Here is a 12,783-nt window from a genome sequence, read left to right on the forward strand (position 1 = left end):
TCAGAGGCTAGAATTCTGTGGCAAGTGACTCAACCTGTAATGTTAAAACATTAAATTATACTACCTCTCTGGACATTAATGCAATGTTAATGGGTTAAACTGTACTGTCTTTCTCCAAGAAAGAGAACATTCTAGAAATGGGTGGGGGCGACATTCATGCAGGAATGTGAATGACTCCAATTCATCTGGGCAGCCATTTATTACTATTCCACTGCTATTATCAAATTAAACTCTCATTCAGTCCCTTCCATGCAGAAATGCTTTCATAGCCATCCCCCGATATTGAAGTATATCACACCTACATTGTCTTCAGGGATCACTGTGTCAGTAAGTTGTTTGTGCAATGACTCCCCAGGATTAGGGCATTTACATCATCTCCAAGGATAATCTCATCCTACCATGGTACCTGGGGTAAGGTGGTTATTGGCGGGGACGGTGGGGGGAGGAATGGCAGGAGTACCCGTGAGCATCACCAACTGACCTCTGTAAAGGGGATGTGTTTTCTTTGTTTGGGGCCTCTTTTAACTTACTTTGCATGCCTGCGAAATACGTCAAGGGGGGGGGCACCAAGCTTGTACAGGCTTTAACTATTTGCAGAAGTTGGTGTGTGAGAATTGCATCGTGTGTGTGAAATCTCAGGAAAAGAACCTAACAACCTCTGCCTCCCTAAAGCCTGTCCACCATCTACAAGGCACAAGTCAGCAGCATGATGGAATACTCCTTACTTGCCTGAATGAGTGCAGACTCAACAACAATCAAGCAGCTGACACCATCCAGAATAAAGCAGCTTGCTTGATTGGCACTACACCCACAAGCATCCACACCCTCCATCACCATAGCTCAGTCGCAGTATTGTCCATTATCCACAAGATGTACCGCAGAAATTCACCAAATATCCTCAGTCAGCATCTTCCAAACACACATCCATCTAGAAAGGACAAGGGCAACACACTTCTGGGAACATCACCCAAGTTCCCCTCCAAGCCAGTCACCTTCCTGACTTGGAAGTACATAATCGTTCCTTCACAGTTGTTGGACCAAAATCCTGGAATTCTATCCCTAATGGCACAGTGGGTCAACCCACAGCAGGTGAACTGCAGCAGTTCAAGAAGGCAGCTCACTGCCATCTTCTCAAAGGCAATTAGGGAAGAGCAATAAATGCTGTCCAGCCAGCAACACCCACATCCCACAAAAAAAACAAAAAAAAATCAAAGTCTTTGCCAAACCTTCTCAACTTAATCAAGTTTGACATCAGCTTGGAGAATTAGTTCACTGTCGGCACCAGAGAGTTCGTTGAGATAGGATTTAAACAAAAACAGTGAAGGGCCTTTAAAGTCATAGAGATGTACACCACAGAAACAGACCCTTTGGTCCAACTTGTCTATCCCGACCAGATATCCCAACCAAATCTAGGCCCACCCGCCAGCAACCAGCCCATATCCCTACAAACCCTTCCTATTCATATACCCATCCAAATGCTTTTTAAATGTTGCAATTGTACTAATCTCCACCACTTCCTCTGGCAGCTCAAACCATACACGTACCATCCTCTGCGTGAAAAGTTGCTGCATAGGCCTCTTTTAGACTTTTCCCCTCTTACCCTAAACCTGTGCCCTCTAGTTCTGGACTCCCACACTCCAGCGAAAAGACCTTGTCTATTTATCCTATCCATGCCCCTCATGATTTTATAAACCTCTATAACATCACCCCTCAGCCTCTGACACCCCAGAGAAAACAGCCCTAGCCTATTCACCTCTCCCTGTAGCTCAAATCCTCCAACCCTGGCAACATCCTTGTAAATCTTTTCTGAACCCTTTCAAGTTTCACTACATCTTTCCAAAAGGAAGGAGACCAGAATTGCACACAATATTCCAACATGGGCCTAACTAATGTCCTGTACAGCTGCAACGTGACCTCCTGAACTCAATACTCTAACCAATAAAGGAAAGCATACCAAACAACTTATTCACTACCTTATCTTCCTGCACTTCTACTTTCAAGGAGCTACGAACCTGCACTCCAAGGTCTCTTTGTTCAGCAACACTCCCTAGGACTTTACCATTATGTGCATAAATCTGGGTAAGATTTGCTTTCCCAAAATTCAGCACCTCGCATTTATCTGAATTAAACTCCATCTGCCACTTGTCAGTCCACTGGCCCATCTGATCAAAGTCCCACTGTATTCTGAGGTAACCCTCTTCACTGCCCATTACACCTCCAATTTTGGTGTCATCTGCAAACTTACTAACTACACCTCCTATGCTCACATCCAAATCATTTATATAAATGATGAAAAGTCGCGGATCCAGCAGTGATCTTTGTGGCACTCCACTGGTCACAGGCCTCCAGTCTGAAAAACAAACCTCCACCACTCAAAGGTCTTCTACCTTTGAGCCAGTTCTGTACCCAAATGGCTAGTTGGCCCTGTATTCCATGAAGTCTAACCTTGCTAACCAGTCTCCACTGGAACCTTGTCAAATGCCTTACTGAAGTCCATATAGATCACATCTACCGCTCTGCCCTCATCAATCCTCATTGTTACTTCCTCAAAAAACTCAGTCAAGTTTGTGAGACAGAATTTCCCATGCATAAAGCCATGTTGGAAATCCCTAATCAGTTCTTGCCTTTCCAAATACATATGCATCCTGTCCCTCAGGATTCCCTCCAACAACTTGCCCACCGGAGACATCAGGCTCACTGGTCTATAGTTCCCTGGCTTGCCCTTACTACCCTTCTTAAATAGGGCAGCATGTTAGCCAACCTCCAGTCTTATGGCACCTCACTTGTGACTATCGATGATACAAATATCTCAGCGAGGGGCCCAGAAATCACTTCCCTAACTTCCCACAGAGTTCTCAGGTACATCTGATCAGGTTTGCTCAAACAAAGTTTACAATCTTAACAACTTTCAATACATGAGAAAACTTCATAACTTTACTTGCTGATGTGTGTTGATGGATTATATATCAGTAATTGAAAAGAGAGGGGAAATTTTGCAAAATGCAACAAAGTCTGCATTTGTACCAAGCATGGCTGGTGCACTCACTTGTGATAAAAAACAGATTCTTGACACATCCATTTTGAACTTATTGTAGATACCCTTTGATCTTTCCTTCATAGGCAAAAGGAGAGATGATGTTTAGTTGTTATGTCCGCATAATCCATTTGCGCAGAAACAATCAGCTGGGTTGTGTCAGTCACATTAATGGATTCTTCCAAGTGCAGCGGCATTAACTTTCTGACCAGTCCTATAGTAGTTGCTGAAAGATGTGTCAGGACAAAGATTCCAGTCATGCCACTGTGGAAGCACCACGTTGTGTGTTCTTGATTATCAATGTTATTTCTTTTTTGATCTTGAAGTTTTTGAATAAAGAATCACTGACCACAATCACTGGTTCTTTCATCACTTCATCCATAAATGATTTCTTGTGTAAATGTGAAATGCTCAGTGCAGGCCTTACTATTTGCTGCTGGTAGAGAAAAACAAAATCAAAACTGCCTTCAATTGATCAGTTTTCTTTATTCAAAGCATATTGTTCAAAGGAAAGCTGTCCTTGAATTTGCTGCAATCATTGTTAGCAATATTTCAAATTCCCCTATTCACTTAGCAGTATATTTGGTGACATTCACTTTCCTGTCCTATGTGGAAACTGCGCACACTATTTCTTTTTGGATGGCCCAGGTTCACTTATTGTTGCTTTATTTTGTAGCTCATGATGCAACTGCTGTTCATTACTCACAGGTAGGCCTCTAGATCTGTCTCTTTCGAGCACTCAAAGTTGCTTGCTGCTTTCAAATGTGACGGCATGAGTGGTCACTTCTGTGGCCAATTGTTCGTGGCCCATGGTCGGCTTGCATTGCTCAGATATCAGATGTCAAACATTGAAGTGTTCCCTATAATTTTTACTCATCCTGTACCTACCTGTTAGGTAAGTAGCTGAAGAAATAAAGTACAGGTCTGCAAAGGATTGGCAGAGGAGTACGATGAGCTAAGATGCTCTTGCAGGCCATCTACGTGGGCATGATGAGTTGAATAGCCACCAGTGCTTATGCTGTTAGAACACTCACTTATTTTATCAATTTTGATTTGGAGCAGTGAAATGAGAGCTTAAAATAACCTTTGGACTGTGGGCAGTGGCTTGCACTAAAAAAAACAAACTATAGTTTGTTTGAAGCCAGGTCTGAAGTTAATTGGTTGAGAATTGGTTCCAACAATTCTAGAAGAGATATTATGCTGTTGCAGATGGCAGATGCTGAATAGAAAATGAGAACTCGTGGGGAGACAGTCAGTGTGGCAGAGAAAGGCCAGAGTTTTGAAATAGGTTCTGGACTGTGTTTTCCGTGAGAAGGAGTTTTTGCTGCTGATGTAACAGCGTGAGGATTTGCAGCTCTATGCCTGGCCTCCCATTGTCAGTTATTGCAATTTCAGAGAATAGAACCCAAGTATCACTGACTTCCTCTGCGTGAACTGAAATAAATGGCCCTGATCAACATCTTCAGAAAATCAACAAGAAACAACCATCTATGCTTGTAGACAACAGCTCATGAAAACTACTTAAGTAATCTAACTATTTTGTTATTTTCTTTTATTTCTCTCTCAACTGGGTTTATTTGTCTGTCTTTTCGGTGAATGCCTGAAAGTAAAGGTTACTTGTGTTTTGGACTAGGCCAGACCATTTGTTAAGCAGGCAGCCCAGACCGTAATTTTGCAATTTGTTTCAGTAAGTGTACACATCCCCTGACTACCAACACTTATTTTCCCCCATCTTTTTCAAAATATTATTTTTTCCAAGCTTACTATTAAAGTGGGTAAATTCACAATTCAACACGTTAGATTTAACGTGTCTCCATCACTTTGCAAATCACACACAATCTACAATCCTTTGCAAGTTCTCTCTATGTCCTCATAGGAAAAACTAACTGCTACCAGGATTTGTATACATCACAAGGACATTTTGCATAAGCTTGAGTTACATTCGCTTGAATTTAAGTAGAGATAATGACACTTTTTTTCTCTGGTGCAAGAGTCTTGAACGAGTGTTTACAATCGTCGAATTAGAGCTATGTCATTGTGATATTGTTTAAAAACATTTTCCACACAAAGGTGAGTAGAAGCGGAACTTTTTTTTCCTCTCCAAAAGGCTGTAGATACTGGATTTACAGAAATCTTCAGTGCTTGTTACATTTTTTTTTAAAGAGGTAAGGTTATCTACGAATATGGAACAAAGACTGAGAAATAGAATCATGATGAACCGTGATCCAATAAATGATCCAAGAACAGAATAAAGAACACTTACAGAACTCAGCCTATCCCAACTAGACTTAATTATGCTGTTCCCAACATAAGAAAAAAACAGTCCCAATAAGCAAACCCCTTAAACACAGTAAAAATGAAACAAAGGCCTACAGGTCGAAGTTAGAAGGGCTGAAGGAGAGAGAGTTTAGCAACCTGTTTGCACACAGTCCACAGCTGAACTCCTAACTAGTCTGGGACTGAACTGCTCAGCTTGAGAGCTGGCCACATCCCCTTGACTTATACAAGTTACTTCTAAAAAACATAAAAGCTTTGGCCTAAAGACTCATCTGTTTCCTATAAATGAAAAGGCCTTTAATCTCTGTACTAAATGCAGCCGCTTTGGAGCCCAGAGTGTTTTATGACCCCTCTGAAAAAAACCAAGGACATAGTATCCTTGAGAAAAGGACCAGCTTTGTGATACTTGTGTAAAACATAGGCATTAATTAGATTACTTTGTATAATTGTGATCTCAAAATTACTGTATTATTAATAAATTGATAAATCTTTCAGTTAGGCTAGAAAACTAATGCTGAGAATTAATTATTCACAGAGTCTGGAGGTGGTTATTCAAAAATGACTGGTCAGAATTGGTGTCAATCTTGAGGGTCTTTGAATTTTACTGTGTTGGTAATATAGAGGGAGAAACATTTGGTTCAGCTCTGTGTCTTGGTGTTGTAACATCAGTATTAGCTTATCACCTGCCACCTTTGAAAATCTGTGCACCCATACACCCAGGTCCCTTTGCTCCTGCACCCACTTTAGAATCGTATCCCCTTATGTTATATGTCTAAGCTCTTCCTACCAAAATACATTACCTTGGGCTTCTCTGTATTGAATTACATCTGCCATCTATTTGCCCATTTCATTACTTTATCAATGTCTTTTTGAAGTTCTACACTGTCTTCCTCAGTTTACCATGTTTACAAATTTGGTATCATCCATAAGCTTTAAAGTATTGTCTCTTCTAAAACCTAGATCATGTACACAAATCAGAAAAAGGAAGGGCATCAATATCGATGCCTGGCAAATTCCACTTCAAGTGTTCTTTCTGTGTGAAAAATATCACTAATTAACTTGTTTCTATCATTTAACTAATTCTGTATTTGCATTACTGCTGTCCCTTATATTTCATGAGCTACAACTGTACATAAAGGTCCACTAAGCAGGACTGAACACCTTTTGGAAGTACATGTACATCATTTAACTTCCCCTCATCAACTCTCTCTCTGTTACCTCTTCAAAGCAGACCAGTAAGTTAGTTCAACATGATTTTCCCATGAGAAACAATTCTGGCTCACCCTAATTAACCCACATTTGTCCATGTGACTATTAATTCTCTCCAGGATTCTGGTTTCCAGATGTTTCCCCACAGCCAAATTTAAACTTAAATTGTCTGTAATTGCTGCGTTATCTTATAACTTTTTTCAAAAATAAGGGTATAACGATTGCCATTTTCCACTTCTTTGGTACCACCAACACCCTCCCACCACCCCAGTGCCTAAGTTAGCACACTCACTGCCTTCAGTATCCTTGGGCTCATCGTATCTGGTCCAGGTGCTTTTGCAACTTTCAAATACCAACAGCTAATCCAATACCTTCTCTGGATTTATTTTGAACACTAAAGTAACAGAGTTTCCACTTCTGCCACCATGACTTCGGTAGCATCTGCTTCTTTGGTAAACACATACGCAAAATATTCATTCAGTACACAATCCAGGCCTCTGCCTCCTTTATGGTTCCTAATCAGCCAGACGACTCATTTTGCTATTAATAAAGACTTGGTGAATTTGTGTTATTTTAGCTATCAGTCTTTCTCTTTACCCCACCACCTCTCTCAGCTTCTTTTATTTGCTTTTCACCTCCCTTCTGAACATTTTATAGTTAGCTTGGTTGACAATTTCATTTTTTATTTTATACCTATCCCAGTCCCCAAAAATCAGGTCAAGCAGTGCTTCCCTACTTCTCTTGTTATACATGTTTAAGCCATGAAGTGTTCAGGAGGATGTTAGCAGAAGACACGCCCCTTTTACCCTTAAAACTACCACTTTCCCAATCTACAGTCAAGTAACTGAAGTTCACATTACAACAACTTGAATGCCTTCACCTCTCATAATTGCAGATTTGTTCTTTTACACCCTTCCAGGTGGTTGAGTTGGTATAGTACGTAATTAAACCTGTAAAAGTTTGGCAGTGCCGAAACTAATCCACAAATGTGGCATACAGATGCCACAAATGACATCCACCACTTACAACTGTCCTGTCATGTCTCTGGGAATTTCCCATTCATTCTTGGGATGTGGGTTCACTGTTGAGCCAACATTTATTGCCCATCCTTAATTGCCCGGGAGAAAGTAATAGGAAGCTGCCTTCTTGAAATGCTTCAATCCTAGGAATATAGGCACACCCAAAATGCTGCCAAGAAAGAATTTTGGGGATTTTACATAGAACATAAAAACACAGTACAGGCCCTTCAGCACTCGATGTTGCGCTGACTTGTTAAATTAATCTGATGCCCATCTAACCTACACTGTTCCATTATTATCCATATATATATCCAATGCCCATTTAAATGCCCTTAACATTGACGAATCTACTACTGTTGCAGGCAGGCCGTTCCATGCCCCCAACTACTGAGTAAAGTACCTACCCCGATATCTGTCTTAAATCTATCACCCCTCAATTATAAGCTGTTGGCCTTCAGCATCCAAGGAAAAAGGCTCTCACCGTCCACCTCTCAACCTTCTTCTCTCCAACGAAAACAGCCTCAGTTCCCTCAGCCTTTCCTCGCATACCCTCGTATGGAAGACCTTTCTTCCATACTAGGCAACATCCTAGTAAATGTCCTCTGAACCCTTTCCAAAACTTCCACATCCTTCCTATAATGCGGTGACCAGAACTGTACGCAAGACTCCAGGTGCGGCCTCACCACTGCCTTGCACAGCTGAAGCATGAACTCGTGACTCCGAAACTCAATCCCCCTACCAATAAAAGCCAATACACCATATGCCTTCTTAACAACCCTACCAACCTGCGTGGCAACTTTCAGGGATTTATGCACCTGGACACAGATCTCTCTGCTCATCTTCACTGCTAAGAATTCGACCAATAGCCCAGTACTCTGCGTTCCTGTTATTTCTTTTGAAGTGAACTACCTCACTTTTCTGCATTAAACTCCATTTGCCACTTCTCCACCCAGCTCTGTATCTTATCTATGTCCCTCTGTAATCCACAACATCCTTCAACACTATCCACAACTCTGCCTACCTTCACGTCATTGCAAATTTACTAACCCATCCTTTTAAGCCACATTCAGATCATCTATAAAAATGACAAACAGCAGTGGTCCCAAAACAGATCCTTGTGGCACACCACTGATAACTGAGCTGCAGGATGAACATTTCTCAAAAACCACCAGCTTCTTTCAGCTAGCTAATTTCTGATCCAATTCACTGAATCACTTTCAATCCTTAAACTCCGTATTTTGTGCAATAGCCTACTGTGTGGAACCTTATCAAGTGCCTTACTGAAGGCCAGATACACCACATCAACCGCTTTGCCTTCATACACCTGTTTTGTCAACTTCTTGAAGAACTCAATAAGGTTCGTGAGGTACAACCTACCCTTCACAAAACCAAGTTGACTGTCTCTAATCAAATTATTCAGATTATAAATCTTATCTCTCATAACTTTTTCCAATACCTTACCCACAACTGAAGTAAGGCTCATTGGTTTATAATTACCACAGTTGTCTCGACTCCCCTTCTTAAACAAGGGAACAACATTTGCTCGCCTCCAGTCTTCTGGCACTACTCCTGTCGACAATTATGACATAAAGATCCAAGATAAAGGCTCTGCAATCACCTCCCTGGCTTCCCAGAGATTCCAAGGATAAATCCATCCGGCCCAGGGGTCTTATCTATTTTCAGATCTTCCAAAATTGCTAAAACCTCCTTGTCAACCACAATCCCATCTAATCTATTAGCCTGTACCTCCGTATTCTCACTAACATTGCCTTTTTCTAATGTGAGTACTGACAAAAAGTATTCAATAAGCACTTTCCCTATGTCCTCAGATTCCACACTCAACTTCCCACTCTTATCCTTGATTGGCCCAAATCTTACTCTAGTCGTTCTTTTATTCCTGATATACCGATAGAAGGCCTTAGGGTTTTCCTTGATCCTATCCACCAACAACTTCTCATGTCCCCTCTTGGTTCTTCTTAACTTTCTCTTTAGATCTTTTCTGGGTAACTTTAACTCTCAAGCTCCCTAACTGAGCCTTCATGCTTCATCCCCACATAAGCCGCCTTCTTCCTCTTGACAAGAGCTTCAACTTCTTGATAAACCATGGCTCCCCCCTCGACAATTACCTCTCTGCCTCATAGGTATATACTTATCAAGGACTTTCAGTCGCTGCTCCTTGAATAAGTTCCACATTTCAAGTGTGTCCATCCCCTGCAGATTCCTTCCTCATCCTATGCATCCTAAATCTTGCCTGATTGCATCATATTTGCCTTTTCCCCAGCGGTAAAAACCTATTTCTGCCCATTGCCAGTGTAAACATAACTGATTTGTGGTCACTATCACCAAAGTGATCACCTACCTCCAAATCGAACACTTGGCCGAGTTCATTACCCAGAACCAAATTCAATATGGTATCACCCCTTGTTGGCCTGTCTACATACGGTGTCAGAAAAGCCTCCTGCATACATTGAACAAAAACCGATCCATCGAAACTACTTGAACTATAGTATTCCCAGTCAATGTTGGAGAAGTGAAAGACCCCCCCACCCACCTCCCCATAACAACCACCCTGTTCCTCTCGAGAATCATCTTTGCGAACCTTTCCTCTACATCCCTGGAAGAATTCGGAGGTATATAGAAATGTCCCAACAGGGTGACCTCTCCTTTACTGTTTCTAACCTCAGCCCAAGCTACCTAAGTAGAGGAGTCCTCAAATGTTATCTCAGCTGCTGTAATACTACCCTTGATTAACAATGCCACAACCATCTCCCCACTTTTACCACCTTCTGTTCTTACTGAAACATCTAAATCCCAGAATCTCCAACCACCATTCCTCTGAAATGGCCACAACATCATATTCCCAGGTACCAACCCATGCTACAAGTTCATCCAACTTATTCTGGATGCTCCTGGCATTGAAGTACAACACCCTGATTACTGGTGCCCTCTCATGACCTTGTAAACCCATCCCTGACCTAACTACCCTCAACCTCTTGTACACTGGAGCTACAATTCAGATTCCTATCCTACTAGTTTAAAACACTCCGAAGAGCATGAGCAAATACCCCCCCTCAGGTTCAGATGAAGACCATCCTGTTTGTACAGGTCCCACCTTCTCCAGAAAGGGCTCCAATTATCCATGAAGCCAAACCTTCTGCACCATTGCTGTGGCTACGTGATCAGTTCCACTCTCTCCTTGTTCCTCGCTTCACTAGCACATGGCACAGGCAACAAATCAGCGATATCAACTCTGTTTGATCCAGCAACAGTGATAGAATGACAATATAGTTACAAGTCAAGATGATATGAGAGACTTGCAGGGGAACTTGCAGGTGGTGGTTTTCTAAGAATGAAATTTCCATCACAGAATTATTAAAGTGATGCTCAGTACATGGTGGTGGCAACTCAATTTTGATTTTCCATTCAAGTTGATATATATATATATATATATATATTATATGCAAAAAAGTATGGTATGTGTTTGGTCTGCGTTGATTTTTGCTAATTTATAATATTTCTTTTGCTAAATTCAGCATTTCTGACCTAACATTTGTGACTGAAGTCATGCAATCTAGACAATTCATTATAGCACTTGGAAATATTAATAGTGAATAATGGACAACACGATATAGATTTGCAAGTATTGTCTTGCTTGTGAAAGGTACTCATGAATGGTAGACATTGAATCTGTTTCAGCAGACTGGAGACAACAGAATAGCCCTTTGGTAGAAGGAAGACCATTTACAATAGCAAGTAATTGACAAGTCTTTGAAACTATCGACATTATTCACTCTGGTTTAACAGGAAAATAAAAGACAGGAGTTTCTGAGTAGGTATGTAAGTCGAGCTAATTTAAAGTCTGAGGTGATTCACAGATTAGTGGGCTAACCCCTTCAATTATTCCTCAATGGGAAACCTGTGTTCTATGCATACCAACTGCACGCTGCCACTGCAGCACAGTCAGGTAACAGGCCAAGAAATTATGGAATATAGAAGCATTAAACAACCTAAAATAGACTTGGAAACTAGAACAGACTGGGATTATGAACTTAAATTTGTAAGAACAATCTACTTACAAGACAATTTCCTATCCCCACAACGTTTAACCCCAATGAACAGTATTTCTCATTGACAGTATAACTTTGAAACTTTAAGTTTGGGTTATGTTTCCTAAATTATAGGTAAATAGCGAAACATAGCACAGGGAGCTTGTGGACCCCAGGATATTATGAATGCTTGGAAATGAACAAAATCAAAACACATGCAATCTTTTGCCAATTGGATTACTTAAATTTCAATGTTGAATTAATTTTAGGTCTGGACTTACTGAGAAATGTGGCATTAATTCATCTTTTTCCTCCTGTGTGAAGCCAAATACCGTTAAAGTTTTGGGCCTGTGATCAACCACCATGTGCATCTGTGCGCCTCTTCCCCTCACACTCCTGCCTCGACCGCGGCCTCGTGTTTGCATAGTCTTACCACGTCCTCCAGGGAGGATGCCCAGTCTTGCAGCCTAAAACAAGCAACAGATTTGGTTATATCCTTTTGCAGAAATACAAGTATTGCTCATTTGAGCCAGTGTCTGTGATATCTCTTTACAACCTAGTTCCTCATATTGTGTCTTCTCACAGCAGCAAAAAATAAAAGTGCAAAGGAATATACAAGCAAACCTTGAAGAATACAAGTAGATAAACTGTCAGTGAGGAAGAATCAAGGATAAATGAAACAAATTCAATCAAACAGGAAAACAAGAAATAAAGAAAGTCAACTAATCATACTCGCGTAAATATTTTAGTTGCCATCTTGGTTTCTTTGCAAAAGTGAGTATTTTCTTCATGCCATAGGATTTTTTGCAGTAATGTTTTCAACTATATGTCTGAGTTGCACACACTTCTATTCTTCAAAGACAAACTCAACAATTGCCTAAGTGGGACTGGCAAGCATTTGGAAGTTCTTTATTCAAAAGGTGACCAAAGCATATACACATTGCTGGAAAGCTTGTACTTGTACACCTCGCTCATTCAATGTTGCCGAATTATATAGATTATGGACATGTCCATTTAAAGACATACTATAACAGCCTACCACTAGGGTAAGCCAAAACCTCAATTGTGTGTGCTTTTGTAATTTAATGCCTTCCAATTCAGGAGATGCAGACGAGATATCACAGCATGTTGTCGGTCCATTCAACTGAAAGAATTATAATTGACAGCACTCCGCATTTGCTCAACTTGTTGCTCCCAT

At 41.0% G+C, this 12,783-nt stretch overlaps 1 protein-coding gene across 3 annotated transcripts in view; it reads right to left on the reverse strand.

Moving 5' to 3' along the window:
• rbm27 (RNA binding motif protein 27) overlaps positions 1–12,783 on the reverse strand; it is a 142,455-nt gene that overhangs the window by 47,580 nt on the left and 82,092 nt on the right. For all 3 annotated transcript variants that reach the window (XM_072590434.1, XM_072590435.1, XM_072590433.1), the window contains exon 18: positions 11,867–12,052. In XM_072590434.1, the coding sequence (XP_072446535.1) occupies positions 11,867–12,052 (186 nt within the window). The remainder of the gene's footprint in view (positions 1–11,866; positions 12,053–12,783) is intronic.

The sequence above is a fragment of the Chiloscyllium punctatum genome, chromosome 20 (genome assembly GCF_047496795.1).
Source record: "Chiloscyllium punctatum isolate Juve2018m chromosome 20, sChiPun1.3, whole genome shotgun sequence".
NCBI lineage: Eukaryota > Metazoa > Chordata > Chondrichthyes > Orectolobiformes > Hemiscylliidae > Chiloscyllium > Chiloscyllium punctatum.